Raw genomic sequence first — 21958 nt, forward strand, 5'->3', positions numbered from 1 at the left:
CCAGACCTCTGGATCAGTTTCCTTACAAACATTTTGACTGATTGACTGTTTTTGATAATGTCAAATGATACAGTTGATCTTTGTAATTCTTAAGCGACAAAAGACTTCTGGTGTTATGACCATCACTGGAACAGGCCACTCTGAGCCAGTTTTGGATGACTTCAAATAGACAATGGTATTGCAATATAAATCGGCCATTAGGAGATGCACATATGTGGGTAGCAGTGCTGCTCCTGGGTGAGGATGTGTGTATAGGTGTTTGGAGGTAGGGTGGGGCGGAAAAGTAAGCGTGTGATGAGGGATCAATCGATCCAGGTTTATCGGAATCCATGCACTAAAAAGTAAAGAAGATTATATGTTGCGTTTACAGTATGTGGAGGAGGAGTTATTGGGCGGAGTTCACATTGTATTAGTTGCTGTATGTGAGTCTTTTAAAACATTAGCGAGGATTAAAGAGGATTAGTCTGCGCGTTGCAGAACAGCGCAACTAATGCAAAACTGATCGCCAGTTTTAACAAACAAACATAGCAACCGCTCACCGAGGGGTAAATTTAAAATCAGTATAATCATGTTATAGACTATCTAAGCTTCATAAGTTATAATACAAATGTTTGAATCTCTTCGGGAATAACACATCAAGGATGAATAAATCTGTACATTCCGTGGTTTTGATATATTTTATTGAGATGCGTTACACCGATCTGAAAAATTTTGCACTTATATGGCGGTGGTCGGGTTTAAGAGTGGAATAAACCGGAGTGCTCGGGGAATAACCGAGCACCCTTTGCCAGGTAATTCACAAACTTTCTGACTTAAATCCGCAGCCAAACCCAAGACTGGATTCGAACACAAAACATCCTTGGCCAAAGACCTGCCAGGCGCGCTGAACCTGGGCCCTATTTCACAAACCTTCGTAAATTAATTTTCCGTAACTCTTCTCTGGAAAATGACGTCGTCTTTTGGCAACCAGTGTCTATAACCTAGACAACATCTTTTAGGAAAAAAGTTTCGAGAAATATGACGTATGAAAATTTGTGAAAGTGGCCCAGAGCTTTAACAACCTAGGCTCTGTGTTTTTGACAGGTCTGTGTTTTTCTAATTTCTGAACACGGCATCTGGGACCAGGTGTAAACCTGTCTCACACGTTGTCTTACCCCGCCCCGTATCTTTGTCTCCAAGACGCCTGTGTGGTCATTTTGACTCATCCCAGATGCTTGGCGTTAATATAACGGTTACATGGAGTTAAGCTCGGAGGATGTGTGTATGCGGGAGGGGGTTGGGGGGTGGGGGGGGGGGGGGTATTTGGGGTGCATCTGTGAAAACATCTTTGTTTAGGTACATGTAACACTGTGAAATCAGCCCAAAACAGGTGGTGATGTGGAACGCGTGTTCGGGAGGAGGAATTGGAAGGGGAACGCGAATCGATTGTAAACAGTGAAAAGTTTCTCTTGTCTATATAATTACAGTGAAAATGCATATATATGTGTAAATAATAATTCATTATTTGAAACAAGCCTAAATATAGGTTGCAAAGTCAAAAATATTTACGCAGAAAGTACGAGGCATTCTACAAAATATATTCAGTCACATATCTTACGACAAACCAATCAATCAATCAATCAATCAATAAACCAACAACAACAGAAAGAAGACTGAAAACTACAACAGTAACACCTTCACTTTTGTTTCATTTTTAGATTTAGGAAACAATCATAGGTCATTAAAGACTGGAAGTATGGTGGATTTTGTTGTTTTATTTTCAACCTTTGGGAAAAAGGTTTAGGAGAGTTTGTTTGTGTATTGTGTACCCACGGACATTCAATGCGATGTTTGGTATCATTTTGTGATGTCACGCTTAATTTTTTATAACACCCAGCTTAGACATCAAGCAAATTACGTTCCTTTTCCCATCCAATAAAACATATATGTGCACACAAAGAACTAACTGTAGTTTTGTACATAGTTTTAAATAGGCTTTTCACTGGTTGTTATTTCTACTGATTGTATCCTGTCACTATAATGTTATTTTATATTTATTTCAGATTATGAATGAATCAATTAATGATTCAGTGAACTTAGCAGAATCACTGAGGAACTTTGCTGGTCAGTTACCCGTATACAGCCGCTCGTGTATCTTCCTGTTAGATTCAAGCTGGTTTATAGCGCTGTATGTAATACAAAGCATAACGTAAAGTATATCAGTCCTTCCCCTCCCACACCCACCCAAACCGTTTGCCTCAAAACGCGGATCTTTTGCCTCATGGCTATGCAATGTCTTGGATCACCCTCTGTCCTACTACAGAGGCTAGCCAATTGCCAGGTCATCTGGAACTTCACAATCCGTCTGTCATGATGTGTCCAACCGTGATGTTTTCTCAAAGATTTTGAGACGAACAGCACTCCACGTGTTGTAGCCAAGCCACATTGGTTACGGTGACAATCGTAAGCCCGTCAAAGTTAAGGAATTCTTTGGAGTTACTTTGCTCATTTCTGTTATGTAATAGAAAGTTCAACACTATGGAGAGCAAACGTAAAGCTGTATATTCTAACTCTTCTAGTAAGTGCTTAAAATGTAGCAACATAGACAGCTGCTTCATGAATGAGTTATATTGCAAATTCCGTATGGCCTTTTCCAAAAGAGAAGTCAAATGAAAAAACAAATATGAACGGAGAAAAATGACAGTCAGCTGAAACTATAAGGTATACGAAACTACGGTTACTTAATTTGTTTACATATCTTTTTTCTCATTGAAAATAGACCGCTCAATGTTTGAATTCTATAAGGTTGGTCTTATAAGCAACTTTTGATCACGGCTAGTGCTAATGGCGTCAGACAATTATGATTAGACTATACACCGTGTTTGTTGTCAACATAGCTCGCTTACGTCCACGAGTGCATTTCACACTAGCAATCTGCGGATGGTCTTGGGTTCCCTCCGGGCACCGCTCGATTTCTTCCCACCATAATGCTGGCCAACTTCCCTCTCACTATAATGCTAGCCACCTTTCCTCTCACCATAATGCTGGCCAACTTTCCTCTCACCATAATGCTGCCCGTCGTTGTGTAAGCGAGACAGCATTGGTTACGGCGTATAACACCAGTCAAAGAAGTAAATAAATAAACACTTTATGCCACAAAATTTCTCAATCTCGGCTGATGCCTGTCTGTTATGTAACAATACATGTGAGGTACCGAAAATATGGCAAATAATTTACAAATACAACAGCTTATAGTTTATCTTTCAACATTTTTGGGAGTGGTGGGAGATCATCTGGTAACGCATTCTCCTGGCATAAGGTTAAGCTCCACCTAGGTTATATCAAATAATATATTGCATAATTTACATCTATGTTTTTAATATAGATTTGATATGCACTCAGTTGTACTTAGACTACAGAACTACGTATTGATATTTTCATAAATAGCATTCTCAGTGATTCGCTTGATGACGCCTATTTCCTAATTTAGAACAAACTGAATGTTTGGCCCACATTATATACTGTTTCAGTCCGTGGCTCTGAGCGCTGGTTACATTTCGGTCTACTGGTCAATACTACGGACAGTTATGTCCAGATGTTGCCCATGAGGTCACCAGCCGCCCGCCTCAGACAGCTAATTCCTCTGAGAACAATGCCTCCAGACCCTCCCAAACCAGATATTCTGCCACAGACAACAAGATCCTCGCGCCAAATCACGTGGTACGGGTTCACCACTGCTGTGATCCGACCCACAATGTTTAAATAGCTCGGGCATACCAGTTCACGATGTCATCTTCATTATAGGGCCAACCATACTATAAATGCTTGCATATCCAAACCGTATCCCAACGGGGTACCGTTTCCCCTCAAAATGGCGACTCAGGTCCAAGATATACTGATCATTGGTCTCTTCAAATACTTCAACATTTCTGTATTATTTATTTATTGGGGGTTTGGGGAAGGTGAGGGGTGGGCGGGGTTGTGTGTGTGTGTGTGTGTGGGGGGGGGGGGGTGTATGTGTGGTTTAACGTAGCTTTCAAGATTATATAAGTCATATCACGACGGCGTCCCTTTGTAGCAGAGTAGACCGGACCTTCCCGGAGCTTCCCGGACCTTCAAGGGCCTTTCCGTGGCTCGGGAGCAAAATGATCTGTTATGGACCGTCTCTTATACTCTAAAAAAATTATGCATACAAATGTTCTAAATGAGAATGTGATCCATGCTTCATAGATTTCTTTTTTGTTCGAATTTGATCTTTTCTTCTAACAAATGTAGTAAACCATAGCCATCTGAGCAGCCTACGGGTATCCGAAGGTTTCCCCTGGACACTACCGATTTCGTTCTTCCACCATAAAGTTTCTCGCCGTCGTATAATGTAATATTTTCTTGTGCACAACCCAAAACGCCAATCAAATATATAGTTTTATAAACATATTCGTATGCTCAGTATATTCGTAATTCAGATTTAATACGTGTTAACCAGTAGAATGCTAGTACGTGTTAACCAGTAGAATGCTAGTACGTGTTAACCAGTAGAATGCTAGTACATGCACGACTACACATTGTTTGGTATAATTTCTGCAAGTCCAGTTTATTTGTTGTCTTAGCGAGGGCACTTTTTATTTATTTGAGTTTACTTTTCTTTCTCAGTTTGATGTTCATGAACGGTTCACGATGCCTGTTTCATGAAATCACAAACGCTTCACAGTGCATGTTTCACGAACTTACCAGCATTTCATGACGTATGTCACACAAACTCACGAACGTTTCACGGTTTGTGTATGGGGGAAGCGGAGAGTGGGCACTGACCTTCGGCATGTGCATACCCGAATATGTAATAATATGTCGTCACCATGACACATACAGTATACACGTGTACGTTATTGATTAGCTTTAGCGTAGTAATTAGTGAGTTTTTTTTACATACCGTGCAGTACACAGGTGTCTGTGTCAAATCCGTTAGTCCACAAGTAGCACTAGACGGAAAAAGCTGGCTATTTTCATTATTAGAGCACAGGTGCCGATTATACAAGTATTTTGTATCATTTGTCAATGGGTCAAATGAGACGTGTCATGACAGCAATAAGATCGCCACTCATGCGTGATACTTCACACACTGTGATATTTGCCAAAATGCATTTATTTATTTATCTGATTGGTGTTTAACGCCGTACTGAAGAATATTTCACTTATACAACGGCGGCCAGCATTATAATGGGAGGAAACCGGACAGAGCCCGGGGGAAACCCATGACCATCCGCAGACTGCTGAAGACCTTCCCACGTACGGCCGGAGAGGAAGCCAGCTCACAGCGAGGCCCCCTTATTTGAAAAAAAAAATAATAGAAGGAATAATAAATCGTTTTAAGAGTGATTCAAGAGTCTATACCGGAGATTTCAGGCAAAAAAAAAAACAACAAAAAAAAAAACAAAACAAAAACATATTCACTAGTGAAATCAAAGTTTCTATTTTTCTGTATTTATTCAAGAATAGCTGAAACTACTACCTTTTAGTGAATATTAGATTCTTACCTGTCCTATCAATAGTGAATAAATCATTTTGAAAGTTGGAAAGGTTATAATGGAACTGGCTTTATCAATTTTAGGGCTTTTATTGTCAATTTTGTCATCAGTTTATCTGTTGCATCCGTTTAAAAAAGAAGCAATGTGCCATCTTCGTCGTATTTATGATTGTATTCATGTGCGCTGCAATTTCGTTCACATCCGCCCTCACAAAACCTTTTTACAGTTTTAATCGCTGTCAGTAAGTAATTATACATTCGACAAAGGTGCTTAATGCTAATGCAATATGGATATTTACGTAAATTAAGCATTAGAAGAATTTTTACCTCTTTTTGGCGAACTATATATTGCGCGGAAGTGCACGGCCTTGTGATGCGGTCCAAGAAGGGTCAAGGTCTCCAGCTATGTAATAGCAAAATGTAATAAAACAAAATAATTACCCGTGTTTTTTCATTTTCTTCTGATAAAGGCGAACCGAACCCAAGTAACAAAACAACATAGAAAAAAACAAGCCAAAAACAAAACATCATAACCTGCGTATAGATTCCTCTTAGTCCAGTACCCAGATAATTGTTACCTCCCCTGTTCTATCTGCATGTTAATCGACTCAAGCGTCTGGACAAAATTCTCTGAGGGAACCATGTCTCGGGGCGGGTTACTGCATACAACTAACGGGGGAGTCGGTCAAATCAGATCTGTCCAGGGGCGATAAAAGACAACACTGCGAAATTAAAATATTTCAGAAGGATTTGTCTCCTCTTGGCCTGAAATATTAAAAACTACATATGGCGAATCGAACACAGCAGCAACGCACTGCCTACTCCCACAAAACCTGATAGCAGCACAGTTACTACGGGTGTCAAATCTGACTCTAGCGCTTCCTGACTTGCGTCGTCCAGTGGTCTTGTGATAATTATTGGCATTCGAAACTTCGCTCTCGTGAGAGATCAACACAGGAACAGAGATTCGAATATGCCGAAACTTTTCGCTGGACACCAAACCGGTAACGCGAGACACGATTCCACGCTACCTTTGTAGTGCAGGTTTCAAAATTGCGCGAGACACGATTCCACGCTACCTTTGTAGTTCAGGTTTCAAAATTGCGCGAGACGCGATTCCACGCTACCTTTGGTTTCCCTGCAGGTTTCAAAATTGCATTCTACGTTTTCAGGAAACAGCGGCGTACATACACAGAGCAAAACGGCTGATAATTCGGGGTTGACTGACGGCTCCTTGGATGCCTTTGATCACCTGATTACGAAACATTTCATGGGTCAAGCCATACATGGAACCAGGGTGAAGTTGTCTCACAGACTGAGAATTATCAGGCCCGAACCATTCGGGGCTCGCAAATTTAGGGACAGTGCTGGGAGGCTAAACGTTAACATGTAAGTAAATGGGAAATTAACTGTGGACTGTGGTCATATACCAAATCTAAAAGACACCTCTTACGTAACATTTCTGATTATTGCACCCAACTTCCTTTCGCTCGGCTTGACGGCAATATGGAAGAACATTTCTTCACAGGTTTAGTGCTGTGGGAACTTTCTACCCCGTAAACCTGAACTGTATGTGAATACAACAAATTTTTAAAAGCATTGTTTTGGGAACACAAAAAATCCGCGATAAAAGAGAAAAACTTTGCATCCAGACTGGCTAGCCAAATGCAAGACTGTGCGATTTAAAGTTGGAATTATTCAGAATTTGGTATGATTCTTCAAGAGGACTTCATGTACCCCGAAACAAGATGATAATATGTTAAGGTGACCATATCAATGAAAGCGTTTATTATTCTTATGGAGAGAAGCATGCACGGGGTAAAACACCAATGAAATAAATACCTCAAACAAATAGAGCAGTATGAATTTGTGTGTTCTTGCAGGAAATAATAACTCCAACTCTGGACAGTAAAATACGAAAGTTTATTTACTCGTTGATAAGAATTGCATATATACGTGTATATATATGAATTAGTTACGACATTTTTATCGTAAATAGTATATATGTAGATACATTGACGAAAAATAATAGATTATACAACAGCTATTAATAAAATTTCTGATATATATATATATATATATATATATATATATATATATATATATATATATATATATATATATATATCTATATATATATATATATATATATATATCTGTGTGTGTGTGTGTGTGTGTGTGTGTGTGTGTGTGTGTGTGTGTGTGTGTGTGTGTGTGTGTGTCACATATAGATGTACAATTCTGTTACCCTCTGTTAATTTTTCAAATGCTGTTTTGCAGATACACCTTTTAGATTAACATTTTCACTATGCTTGTATACACCCGATTATGCGGGTATGAGGAATGTCTCATGTCAATATTTCTACAGAGAGACTTTGTGGATGATTCCAGTATAACTGAGAACTGGTCTCGGATGAATGGTTATGAATATATACAGCTACACAAGTGAGGTAAATGTGAGGCTGTAGAATGGTGACATAATTGGAGTGGTTTTCCCGGGAATCATTGTTTATAAGGAGCTCTTTTGTGAATTGCATCTAAATAAAATATACAAGAGAGGTTTCCTGAAGATGGTTCTTCCACAAGTCATTTGGGAGGCATTTATGCGGGATGGTTCATTCAGAGACCATTTGAACGGGGTTCCTTAGAGATGGTTCTTCTAGAAGCCTTGGTATTGTACGGGTTTCCAGTCAAAACCTCAGAAGGCTCACTGGGCTTTCAGCATAATCTGGTCTCAGATAAGATTGTCAAGTTTTCAGTTGCAAACTTTTCCACAAACTGCATGTTAAACGTTTTTTACCTTATCTTTAGCGCATTGTTGTATTGCCTAAGATTGCTATTGCTATAATCTGTAACTTTTAGCACTGTTTATTTTGCTGGATATTGAAATCAGCAAAATTGAATGTAATAAATGTACAATAACAATGCACCAATCCATACACCCTATCCAACCCCATCCAACCCTACATTATCCAACCCCACACTATCCAACCACACCCAACCCCACCCTATTCAACCCCACCCTACCTCACATTATCCAACCCCACACTATCCAATCATCGCACTATCCAATCCCCACCCTATCCAACCTCACACTATCCGACCCCCACACTATCCAAACCGCACTATCCAACCCCACACTATCCAACCCCACCCAACCCATCCTATCCAGCCCCACACTATCCAATCCCCACATCTACACCACCCTAACCCACCCTATCCAACCCCACCCTATCTAACCCCACCCTATCCAGCCCCACACTATCCAACCCCACCCAACCCCAACACAATCCAACCCCACCCAACCCCACACTTGAAAGACTTTGTCTGAATAACCACCGCATGTTAATGTTAATTAGTGGACAGGTTATCAACATATTATGGTTAAAGCAGTTAACACATGTATCTTACCAATTGTCATTACTTCAACCACGTGTATCTTACCAGTTATCATTACTTCAGCCACGTGTATCTTACCAATTGTCATTACTTCAGCCACGTGTATCTTACCAACTGTTATTACTTCAGCCACGTGTATCTTACCAATTGTTATTACTTCAGCCATGTGTATCTTACCAACTGTTATTACTTCAGCCATGTCAGGTTGGTGTTACTTCAGATGTAGTTATAGGGAGTGGCCAAATGATCTGTCATTAGTGAGGTTGCTGTTACTTCAGATGTAGTTATAGGGAGTGACCAAATGATCTGTCATGTGAGATTGGTGTTACTTCAGATGTAGTTATAGGGAGTGGCCAAATGATCTGACATTAGTGAGACTGGTGTTACTTCAGATGTAGTTACAGGGAGTGGCCAAATGATCTGACATTAGCGAGGTTGGTATTACTTCACAGTATTTGTGCTTTCAGAGATACACAGTGATATAGGAATAGCAGTAACAAGGGCACAATGTGGACAAACAAAACTTCACCGTGACTGTTAGTTGGCAAGCCTTGCTAACAATAATATTTTTTTAAATGTACCAGTGTTAAGAAGAAAATAAAGTTGAACGTTCCCTTTGCCCTCTTTTGGTCGTTGTCTGCTTAGGTTTAGTTTTACAACCTTAAAAGCCTGGGACATCTCAGTCTGGTGTTTTCTCTGCTGCTAGCATAGGAAAATATCTCTGATTAAAAATCACATAGACCTAAGGCGACATAGTATTTATCGAAAATAACGAACGACTCTAAATCAGAAGCATTTTTCTGTACTTTCTTACAACTCTCCTAGCATGTTTGCTAGAGCTGATCATTGGAACTTTCCCTTACAGTAAAAAACACTTTCCTATGATCTGGCGACTTTTCCTGCGCCACAAGAGACACGACTGTCTTTTTAGACTTACTAAAGTTTGAACAAACATAGGCTGGTATGGCGTAAAATTTTTCGAGGGATATTTCTATACGCTATGTGTCACAAAACACCCTTCCTTGCTGTCCTGAATTTCTGTCGGCTCACATTTAGATATAAAGAACTGTGCCCACTAAATTTCTCTTCAACGCCAGCCGGGAAACACTTTACCAAGAAAGCACACAAAGGGAGATAATTCATCTGCATCCAGGCGTAACGCGCTACATGATGAATTCGTCTTCCCATTTTCTACGGCAACAATGATGGGCCGGTATTTTTAAAGGAGAGTCTTCAGGGGCCCGACAAAAGCTCGAGCCAAGTTTCTATAGGTATACATATCTCACAACATAGAGTGTATACAGCTAAGCTGTATACGTATATGAATTAATATTCCGGCGCACCCATTTACAGTAGAGAAGTTTGCGCTAGTCATGTTCGCATATTCGGGCGTATCCAAACTGTATTTCAGAATATTTTGGGGAAATTGAAAATCATTTGGTCATTAGACCAATCTTAAGGTATGTTCATCGGAGGTGACTACATGAACTATTCTCAAAATGTCCTTTGCACACCTAAGGGAAATTGGCATGAATAAAGTGACGTGGCTCAGAAAAAGCTGCCATATTTTTACCATAATTTCAAAAATGTTATGGCGCACCAAAATTTCTAAAATGACAAGTCAAAGTTATTTTGAGGAGAAGTTTAGCTTCCGCATCGAAAACCGCTGACTTTATTTCATTCTTTGTATTCATTTAATGAAATCTGCACCAAAACATCTCAGTCAACCTTGCTGAAGGTATAAAACCCCTTTTCTCCCCATCTTCTAGCTCTCCGTGTGGAAAAAGGCTAAACAGGAATGATAGATGTGTATATGATCTAACACATCCAATCACTGGAACAAACATGTCGACTGGGTACCACAAGCATGGAAAGACAACAGGGCTTGCTAATACAAATCCTATCGTTAACCAGGTTTCTGGTTTGCTAGAGGATGTTTCGTTCGTTTATGTTCCACTAGCAAAATTGATTTACGGGGCAAATTGCGGCGTTTTAAACAGCAAGACATGGATGCAAGTTGTTTGAGGACACATTTTGCACGCTTGTGACCATATCTGATATGAGTCTCTTCCAAAGTCTGTCATAATTATGTCACCGATTGAGTAAGGAAGAGTTAAATCCTTTGGCGAAGGAGGTGTAACGCAAGTGGATAATAGGTTCTTAACACAAGGCCTGCAAACTTGCCTGAAAACTACATTACATTATTCATGTTAATAATGGGAATAAAACATGCCTGCTTATTTATCACATTTTATCACATTTTACAGCACTGCTTCGATAATCAGTCAATCAATCAATCAATCAATAGTCTTAATAGGATTACAGAAATACCAAGTGCAAACATTAACACCAACTTGAAATAAAAATATACATGTAAAAAAACAACAACAACAATACACTGAGGCTCAAGCACGCTCGGACAATGAAAACCATGGCTAATTGGCAAAAATATAAATGAAGATTTCGCATGTAAGCTTTGTCACAAAATGGCCGAAATAATCTACAATAATAAGTTGCCAACGGCCTACTAAAATGGTCCCAATTTTTGTAAACAAGGCAGGCGTCACGTGTCCAGTGCCCTACATTGACAAGAGATCCCATCCAAAGTCTATCGGACGTTCGCCCATGTTATAAAGCCTGTTAAGGATGCGCAGGCAATCAGTTGTACAAAACTGATAACAAAATGGTATTTCGCAAAACCAAACTGAATATGATCTGTGACACAGTTTATATTACCAAACGCCAAGAGCCTTGGTGACGACATTGGTGACGTCCACTCCATCATAACTATAACGTCAAACCAATCCACTGGAATCCTGGCGAGTCATCATTGCATTTTCACTCGTCCATTGTCGCGGAACTCACCTGTCAATCACTGTCATCTAAATCTACCGTCGTTATCTGTTCTTCAGGTTCCAGGGCGGGATTGTCCCGCCCACTCCGCCCACTGTGACCACTGCGTCCACTGCGCCCGCTCAGTACGCTTTGCTCCGCGTCATTTTCTACCAGCTCGGGTTCCCTAGGCCGGTGTCGCTCGGCGTTCACCTTGTAGTATCTCCTCCCGCTGCGGGTGGACTGTGACCCCGTCTCGGATCCCAAAAGGATCCCCGGGCGATGCCCGGCAGGACGACCCATCGTATCCACAGCATTCGCCGCCTCTGGGTACTGCAGATAATCCACTTGAGGGTCAAACAGCGGGTTTTGTTCGGTGGTCATTGACGTCATGTCCTCGTGATAATCCATCACACTGCGCATGGCGGAACTAGCTAGGTTCTGGTCATCCGGGATAGGGTAATACCAGAAGGGCCCGTAACTGTGAGAGTAGGCAGGCTTCGGCAGCACGATCATCGAATGGCGGGTAAACGTGGTGGAAGACGTCCGAGCTGAAACGTCCGAAGATCGTCGTGAATGTCCGCGGTGTTGGTAGGACTTGTTGAACTCGGTGCTTGTACCAAATACGGATCCCTTTCCGAGGTTGCTGAAGCTAGTACCCGGTTGAGAATCTCTGCCAGACAAAAACACAACAAACATTAGACAGTGAGGCTAATCGTTATAACACTTTTAATAACTTGAATGCAATTTAAAAAACGTTATACTGACCATGATGGCAAATTATTGACACGTTATAGACCTTGCTGGGAATGCTTAAGATGCTACAGACTTTGAGGGCAATCAGTAACACGAAATGCTGATGGCAATCATTAACACGAAATGTTGACGGCAATCATTAACACGAAATGTTGACGGCAATTATTAACACGAAATGTTGACGGCAATCATTAACACGAAATGTTGATGGCAATAACTGGCAATAACTGCCTTCCAAGTTGAGAATTAAAATTATACTTACGCATACATGATCCTCTTGGCTACGTAAGATTTCCTGTTCCACCATTTACACAGAAGGTAAGTTAAGATAATGATAACCACTAGAAGGAGGCTACAGAGGATGGCCCCCACTACCGCTAGGATCACCGTGTTCTCGTCCGATTCCCCCGCCACAGTCACCCCAGGGGACTGCGTGGAGCGAGCTGTAGGGGAGAGGAGAGCAAAAATGTTAGATATGGAGAAATTGCAGGTAAAAATGCTCCAGATTGAAATAATGGGGAACATCACTCAAAGTTCAGCGAAACTTCTTAGGAGAGGTCAGAGGTCAAAGAAAACTAAACATCCGACTATACACAAATCTATTCCATTTATATTTTTATTTATTTATATAAACGGTCACGTTTATGGATCGTGGAAACCGGAGTTTCCGAAGTAAATCACCGCTCTTATCTAAGATACCTGAGAAATATTCTAACTAAAGTCCGCTTGGATCCTGCATCAAACCTGGGTCGGGTCACACCTAAGACCATGAAAGAGGAAGTTTTGGCGTTCAGCGGGGCGGCTTACTTGCCCGGTTTCCTCCCACCATAATGTTGGCCGCCGTCGTATAAATATTCTTAAGTACGGTGTAAAACATCAATCAAATAAAGAAATAAATATTTATTACATAACACATTTAAATGTTCTTGACGTATCGGTGCGGTTACTTTGTATGAAGGAAATGAGGACACTTACGTATTGGGAAACATTTCGGTGGGGTCGAGTCCCATTGTCCCGACTCTAAGCATGTCAGTTTCTTGGCCCCCCGGAGCTCGTAAACGTTAGGCTGGAGGCACTGTAGTGTCACCACAGTCCCGGGGGTGCGTTCGAAGGTGGAGGGGCGGAGGTCGGCCTGGTTTTCAAATGTGATAATACCACGTGATGGCTTAGCAAGTTCCGTGCAGTTGTCTGGAAGAGAAAAAGTTCGATTACAGATTGGCCGGTACCTGAAGATTGATAAACCGTGTTGTCGGTATTAGGGAAAACTCTTTCTCGATACAGGATATATCACTACGGGGTATGAACCAGCGACCTCAGAGTCTGATATCAAATCGCCAATACTACACATCAACCGTCAAATGAGCAACAGGCCTTCCACTAAGGTAGTTGACTAATTAGCCTTACGGCCAATATGCATTATCCCCTTGATGATCAGAAATGACACAGTTCCATTGAACAGCTGTATAAAAACAGGTTGAATGATGTCTTTCAGAGAGTGGAATTTTACATTTCCGAGATATATAAATCACAAAAAATTTATGTGATATAACGATAAAATAATTGTCCATAACAAGGATAATACTGTTGCTTATCATATGACATTTGCCAACCTGATGATTAGCTGATGTATTGACTTATTGGTTGATTGGTTTGAGTGTGTGTCAGTTTCCACATTGGCGCACGAGTTGATTGGCCAAGTGATTGGCAGATTGATTGATTTGTATATGAACTAGCCGGAATGTTTTGCTAGTGGTCTCTTATGCTTCTATGTGGTGACGATATTTTACGACATGGTCTGATCGCCTCTCTCTTAATTGCTGAAAAGAAACATTGACTTACTATAATAGATTGATTTATTGATTGATTTCTTCGTTAATTTAAAAACATTTTAAATTAATCAAGAAATCAAGAATTACAAACGAAACAATAGTAGATGAATGATTTGGGAGGAATTCTTCAGAATAATGTCAAGCAACAATCCGAGAAATACAAAAATGTTACCCATAGAGAAGTACCGATAATTTAATTTACTAGCATCAGGAACGCATTTGAAAGACTCCATTAAAGTCATTTACATTTTACTTGTTATTATTTTCCATTCCTTCTTTTTCTAATAGTGATCGTTAGCCTCCAACAAGATGTAGGGGGCTCTGTTCGCAGAATTTCGGATTCTGTTTCGGCTTTTTCCGAGCTTAATGTCAATGGCAGTATGATCTTGCATCGCTAGATTTTTTTTCCTTTCTCTAAAGTTATCAGTTTTCTGAAAATTATCAGTTTTCTGAAAATTATCAGTTTTCTGAAAATCAAGTAAATCTCAAAAAAGTCCTATTTATCTGGTTCAAAATTTATTACGCAAAATAAACCCCTCCAGAATGTTTTTTGTTCTCCACAATGCTCCGTCCAATTCCCCTCTATCAACGCCAAACATCAGCATCACAGCATCACTGCGCGCATGAATAAAGCTGAAACTGAAGGAAACTGTTCCGTACTACTCTCTGTCACAAAGTCAGGAATGTAACCCGGCCCGTTTGAGGTTCTGCCAAAATATGTGGAAAATTCATATCTAACAGCAGAGGTCAAACATGAATACCACGACTTATGGGTAAAACTACCACCAAATTCAGCGCTACTTCCTGTCACGGAGTCATCTGGGTGTGGTTAGGCCGGATTGAGCGTCTGCCGTGTTATACGAGGGCACACAGAAAATAGCAGACGTCAAACCGGAATATCTTCACTGAGCATGACCGACTATAAGTGACTTGCTTAACGCCCTCTGTAGTAAATGGTTACCCTTGCGTTATCCCCGTGACTGGTACATTTTACTTTCTCCCTACTCAAAGTGTTCACTCTAAATACTGTAATTCACCCCAAGTGTGACCTCTAAAGCGCTCTCAGGGAAACCTTAAAGTGATACTTTTGATGCCAACAATTCAGCATTTTCTTATATAAAAAAAGATGAATCAAACTTAAAAAGTAGTCGTACAAAGCGGATGAATCTGTCGGAAACAGCCACAATGTGTCACTCAGTAAATGTGAACCTTTAGGTGAAGTACGGCGCTTATATGAGAGCACCAGCGTCATGTTATTACCGTGCATGGTCATTCATCCAATCTGTTCATTCTAGTCAAGAAATCCTGACTCTGAACCTCTAAATAAATAATCGATATAACAACAGCACAAATGGCAAAACAGAATGAGCATCAACATCAAAAACTGGAAATAAAGGGTCCACCATTTTTATAAAGAAAAAGACATTTATTGTGGCAAGGAAGTCAACCATAACTTGGGTTTCCTTGACCAATAGCAGTTTTACCCAGAATGTTGAATTCTATGGACCTGACAACATAAACTGATATGAACATCAGTAGATAGGCCGTTCAGACTGTCTCTCAAAACACCTTTACTTCTGTTTATTGTTTGCATATTTTTCTTGGCGTTTAATTGAAAGCAGTCAAATATGCGGATTATACGGTGGGATTTATGATGGGATTGTATGGTAGGATTTATGGTGGGGTTGTACGGTGGGAGTTATGATGGGATTGTATGGTGGGAGTTATGATGGGATTGTATGTGGGATTTATGGTGGGGTTGTATGGTGGGGGTTACGGTGGGATTGTATGGTGGGAGTTATGGTGGGATTGTATGGTGGGGTTGTACGGTGGGAGTTATGATGGGATTGTATGGTGGGATTTATGATGGGGTTGTATGGTGGAATTTATGGTGGGGTTGTACGGTGGGAGTTATGATGGGATTGTATGGTGGGAGTTATGATGGGATTGTATGGTGGGATTTATGGTGGGGTTGTACGGTGGGAGTTATGATGGGATTGTATGGTGGGATTTATAATGGGGTTGTACGGTGGGAGTTATGATGGGATTGTATGGTGGGATTTATGATGGGATTGTATGGTGGGATTGTATGGTGGGATTTCTGGTGGGATTTATGGACAATGTTAAAAATGTATGTTGCCTAAAAACCCGTTCGTCAAAATTTAAGATATCGCTATCATTTTTATCAGATAACGTCATGTAACGTTGACTTTCACAAAGAGTCAAAAAATATGGATTTATATAAGTCATATTTTGACGGGGGAACATTTTTATTTCTTTTTTTTTAGAAGCGCGTGAACATAACACTTGAATTTTAATATATGTCTAAATAATCAACGTTGTCGCTATCCTTTGACGTACTTACTTCAATGATTACAGTGGTAATATCACGGTTAAAGGCTATGGGAGTTGTGTGGGATGCTTTCAAGACGATGAAATCTTTCACATAGCAACGACATCCACAAAACGTTCATTTACCTCCAGGAGCACTTCATATATGTGTGTCGGCCATTTTAAAAGTGTCCCTGTTAGTGATGTGAGGAATGTTAGGTCTCAACCTCATAGTTACTAATGGAACCACCCCCGTGTGCATCGTACACCCACCCAACTACTCACAGTTACTAATGGAACCACTCCCGTGTGCATCGTACACCCACCCAACCACTCACAGTTACTAATGGAACCACTCCCCTGTGCATCGTACACCCACCCAACCACTCACAGTTACTAGTGGAACCACTCCCCTGTGCATCGTACACCCACCCAACCACTCACAGTTACTAGTGGAACCACTCCCCTGTGCATCGTGCACCCACCCAACCACTCACAGTTACTAATGGAACCACTCCCCTATGCATCGTGCACCCACCCAACCACTCACAGTTACTAATGGAACCACTCCCGTGTGCATCGTACACCCACCCAACCACTCACAGTTACTAATGGAACCACTCCCCTATGCATCGTGCACCCACTTAACCACTCACAGTTACTAATGGAACCACTCCCCTGTGCATCGTACACCAACCCAACCACTCACAGTTACTAATGGAACCACTCCCCTATGCATCGTGCACCCACCCAACCACTCACAGTTACTAATGGAACCACTCCCGTGTGCATCGTACACCCACCCAACCACTCACAGTTACTAATGGAACCACTCCCCTATGCATCGTGCACCCACTTAACCACTCACAGTTACTAATGGAACCACTCCCCTGTGCATCGTACACCAACCCAACCACTCACAGTTACTAATGGAACCACTACCCTGTGCATCGTACACCCACCCAACCACTCACAGTTACTAATGGAACCACTCCCCTGTGCATCGTACACTCACCCAACCACTCACAGTTACTGATGGAACCACTCCCCTATGCATCGTGCACCCATCCAACCACCCAAATGTCAGTTTACTTTTAATACATCTTTCACTTCAGATTGAAAAGTTGATTGCTTGCCTGTTCCTAGGATCACAAAACCGTCTTGGACTCAGAGGTGGAGGAAAGACGTAAATGATGTAAACTTCCGACTAAAAAGTCTGAAAACTTATTAATTAATATAGTCTTCAATATTTTTCTTTTACACTTTCCTTAAGGACAAAAAGACATTTGAAAATAATTTTTGTAAGGTGGATATTTGCACGATTTTTATGTTCACTTCTCCTTTAAGCTGGACTCAGTCTACACTTCAGAACAGTTTAATTGTGACTCGGCTTGAGGCTTTTTATTTTGATCCTAAGACCTGTCTTAGATGTTCGTGACGAAAATGTAAATCAGTGGTTAATTTCTAATCTACGTTCATAAATATTACAACAAGTTAGGGCTAAATCTGACTAAAGTCTAAGACAGCTTCGGGGTGAAGGGCCCTGAAACCCGTGCTCCTAAAGTAAATATTACCACAAGTTAGGGCTAAATCTGACTAAAGTCTAAGACAGCTTCGGGATGAGGGGTCCTGAAGTAAATTCCACATAGAAATTCACTGACCAATGTCGTGTTGGAATTCAGATGTACTGTTTCCTTGTGATTGAAAGTCAAGCGCCACTGGGCCACAGTCCGATGCGTTATGAACACACATATGTAAGTGCTATAGCGACAAATATAAGCTTGTTTTATATCATGTTTGTTTGCTCGTTGATTTTATAGCCTACGATTAACTACAATGGAAATGAGTTCACGTTAAACACTGATTTCTGTGTAAACATTTGCAACTCACTCATCGTGAGTGCTGTGCATGCGCACTGCCACTCATTTTACAAATTAATTGTTGACAGTGGCACTGGAGTGATTCTTAAATGTCAGTGAAATGTAGTCAAAGGTAACGATTCTACTCACAGCTTTATGATAAACCAAGCCTGTGTATTGCTAGGCATGGGTGCTCGGTTAGACCAGTGCAAGGATATTTAACACAATTGGTTACACACGCGCAATTCGTGTATTTGGGTCCCAACTGAAGAGTACTGGGGCGCTGATTGGATAAAACTGACAGACATTATAAATTGTTGATACAAACACTTTTTATTTTTTGCACCTAAAGTAAATATATCAGAATTTTGTCAATTTTTGATAGAACTGAAATCTTTTTGCCCAGTGATACCACCCTTCTACCCACCTTTGAAGGTTACTGTAAGGTGACATAATGCTGTGTCTTCATATCCATGAACCACAGGTCAAAAACATTTGCTACCTAGGTTGGTGTTTTGATATACAGCAGGCTGCATTTTGCTGGTTCAAGTACACAGATTTACTATAAAACATAAACATTAAGGAAAGTCTATGCACTCCTGCAACCTATAGGCCGGCAAATGCAACTATGTGCAATAAAAAATAGGCACATATTTATTATAGTCTATGACAAACGGATGTACAATGTATTACCCTAAAATCTGAGGATAAACACTGTCGATATGGAAACACATTTGACACCAGTCAGCACTTTGTGAGGATTACAAACCGACTTTCTTCAAGATGCTATACTAGCAATTAATTTGCTAATCGAATACTATACTGGCAATTAATTTGCTAATCAAATACTATACCCGCAATTAATTTGCTAATCAAATACTATACTAGCAATTAGTTTGCTAATCGAATGCAATACTAGCAATTAATTTGCTAATCGAATACAATTTACTGTTTTCACAAAGAATAAATCACATTGTTGTCTTTTAGAAAATATCAGACTCCCACCCGTACTGTTAAAAGTGTTAAAATGATTCTAAAGTTTGAGGAAGTTATAAAACGACCCTGAATGTAAATTTGACGACATTTATTACAGATATTGAATGCTAACACGTGCAAAGACAAGGCGAGGGTGATAATTGTGACCATTAGTAATCACTTGTCCTGTTTTAAAATAATAGTAAAAATTTGATTGCATTTGCGCTGATATTTGTGCTGAAAATCTCCGGTATGGTCTCTTTACATATGTTGAGTGCAGATGACATACAATCTAAGCATAAGTGTATTATTCGATGAAAATGTTGAATTAAATGTTATCGCCATGGATCTCCGGAACGAAGTAAATCACTCTTTTAATGACCGAAACCCAGGCAACGGTGCACATATTTGTATACCTGTAGGTCTACCTGCACGTCTACCTGTTCATTATTTGCACGTCTGTTTGCATACTTATTTACACGTTTCATCCTCGCGCTCGATTTGTTTGCATTACGAGATAGCAAGGAGGACAAAAGTTTATCAAATACATATAGGTTGCCATGGTAACAATCGCTCTTTGGTTTATTTTGACTAAACTTGATGCGTTAGGTTCTCTGTCTGCCAAGCACAGGAAAAACTGTAACTTAATAATGAAAAAGCAGTGTCCAGTTTCACAAATCGAATTTAGTCTTAAGTGCAAAAGTTTGATCTTTTTGACGAAAACGAAAGCTGGGAAGCTGGATGTTCAAACTTTGCTGCAATTATCCTTACACAGCTTAAAATTTCATCGACGTGACGCATTAATTTTAAAATTTTAAATGGATTTCAATTTTAGGCTAGAGACTGACATTGCTTCGTGACTTCGGGAACTTTGGGGACTGGTCAGGGATTTACTCCTGGAACTCTGGGGATTGGTCAGGGGATTTACAACGGGTACTCTAGGGATAGGTTAGGGGATTTTCTCCGGGCACTTTGGGGATTGCTGAGGAGATTTCTCTCTGGGCACTATGCGGATTACTCACGGAATTTACTCCGCCAAAACACCTGACTGTCGTCGTTTGAGAGAATGAGTCCTTAGTATACATCAGTCATTTATTTATTTAATTGGTGTTTTACGCCGTATTCAAGAATATTATACGACGGCGGTCAGATTTGTTGTGAGAGGAAACCGGCCGGAGCCCAGAGGAAACCTACGACCATCTGCGGGTTGCTAGGAGACCTTCCGACTTACGGCCGGAGAGGAAGCCGTCATGAGCTGGACTTAAACTCACAACGACTGCTTTGGTGAGGGGCTTCTTGGTCATCGCGCCGCGCTAGCACGCTAACCCCTTTGCCAATAAGCCCTCCATATATCAAATAAATAAAATGTTTTCAAATTTAATGATGGCCGATCGGTTTAATTTCGTTTTGTCACGTGATCCAAATTACATTCGGGTCGAGGCTATTTCTATTGTCATCGTATTTTGACACATGGCCCAAATTACACTCGGGTCGAGGCTATATGTATTATCAGTGTGTTTTGTGTCAACTTTCAGATCGAGCAATATAGTGTGTTAAGGTGTGAAATTGTGTATATATCGGACAAGTTTTCTTGAGCTATGTGCAGTTTTCTTCAGTTCAACTGTAAATTTATTTAATTTTTGTTTAATGCCTTGGTCCAGAGATTCAAATCTAAAAGCCGTGGAATAAATATCACAGTTTTGTTTAATTACGGGATGTACATATTCAACGATTAGGTGAACTTTTAACGAGCAAGTATTGGTGTGTATGCAAATTATATCCGTCTTGGCGAGGTGTCAGTTATGTGTAGCTACACTACAGGCATGTATATTATCGGCTCCCACTATACCGGCTGTCGTACACAGGAAGCTGTTAGTACGAAAGGATCGATACTTGTATCAATATCTGAACGAGACTTACTCATGGCTTTTTCTTCTAACGGGTCGTCCGAGAGTGAGACCGGATACAGTAAACCACTGCGGTAGCTTGTCAGAGAGAGTTGGTCAGCCCGTCTGTGTCAGGCCGTCAGGGATGCCCTACGTATACATAGGTCCTTCCTCGCCCCTTAGGGGTGACCAAAAGTATTCCACTCCAGGTGTACTCCAGAAAATTTCAGGTGAAAAATTCAGATGAAACTGGAAGTGGAGGAATTATTTCCACTGTTTTGACTGCCCCAGGTGAAGAGTGTGTCCAGATTTACGAAGTTTTTCTTCCGTGACACACCCTTAGCCGACCCCTAGACCTTTCTGAAGACAGTTCTCAAGGGCGCTACTGTGGAGCAACACATCTCTCCCATCCGCGCTGAGCAGTAAGCCTCGTTCTCGGGTGACCTTTCGTGACCTTCACTACGTGCTGTTTTGTATACAGAACTGCACGCGTCATTCTGCCCGGGTTATACTCAGTCGGTCCCGTATATAGCAGTATAAAAATGGAGACGTTTTGAAAAGGCCTTAAACCTGTTTAGAAAAGCCTTATGT

At 40.7% G+C, this 21958-nt stretch overlaps 1 protein-coding gene across 1 annotated transcript; it reads right to left on the reverse strand.

Annotated features, from left to right (window-relative positions):
* Positions 1-8811: 8811 nt before the first annotated feature.
* Positions 8812-13316, reverse strand: LOC135462983 (uncharacterized). The gene is made up of 3 exons (XM_064740307.1): positions 13295-13316; positions 12750-12930; positions 8812-12404 (listed from the first exon to the last, which is right to left on the reverse strand). Exons 1-3 carry the CDS (start codon positions 13314-13316, stop codon positions 11768-11770), a joined length of 840 nt encoding a protein of 279 aa, XP_064596377.1. The 3' UTR covers positions 8812-11767.
* Between the last annotated feature and the right edge of the window lie 8642 nt (positions 13317-21958).

Source organism: Liolophura sinensis, chromosome 2, assembly GCF_032854445.1.
Source record: "Liolophura sinensis isolate JHLJ2023 chromosome 2, CUHK_Ljap_v2, whole genome shotgun sequence".
NCBI classification, from domain to species: Eukaryota; Metazoa; Mollusca; class Polyplacophora; order Chitonida; family Chitonidae; genus Liolophura; species Liolophura sinensis.

Bases quoted from the DNA above. Each gene is read 5' to 3' on its own strand.
- LOC135462983 (XM_064740307.1), bottom strand. From the start codon at position 13,316: ATGGTGGGAGGAAACCGGGCAA. The intron at 12,931-13,294 runs GTAAGCCGCCCC...TCTCCCCTACAG, and splicing joins GGTGGGAGGAAACCGGGCAA to CTCGCTCCACGCAGTCCCCT. The intron at 12,405-12,749 runs GTAAGTATAATT...TTTGTCTGGCAG, and splicing joins GCCAAGAGGATCATGTATGC to AGATTCTCAACCGGGTACTA.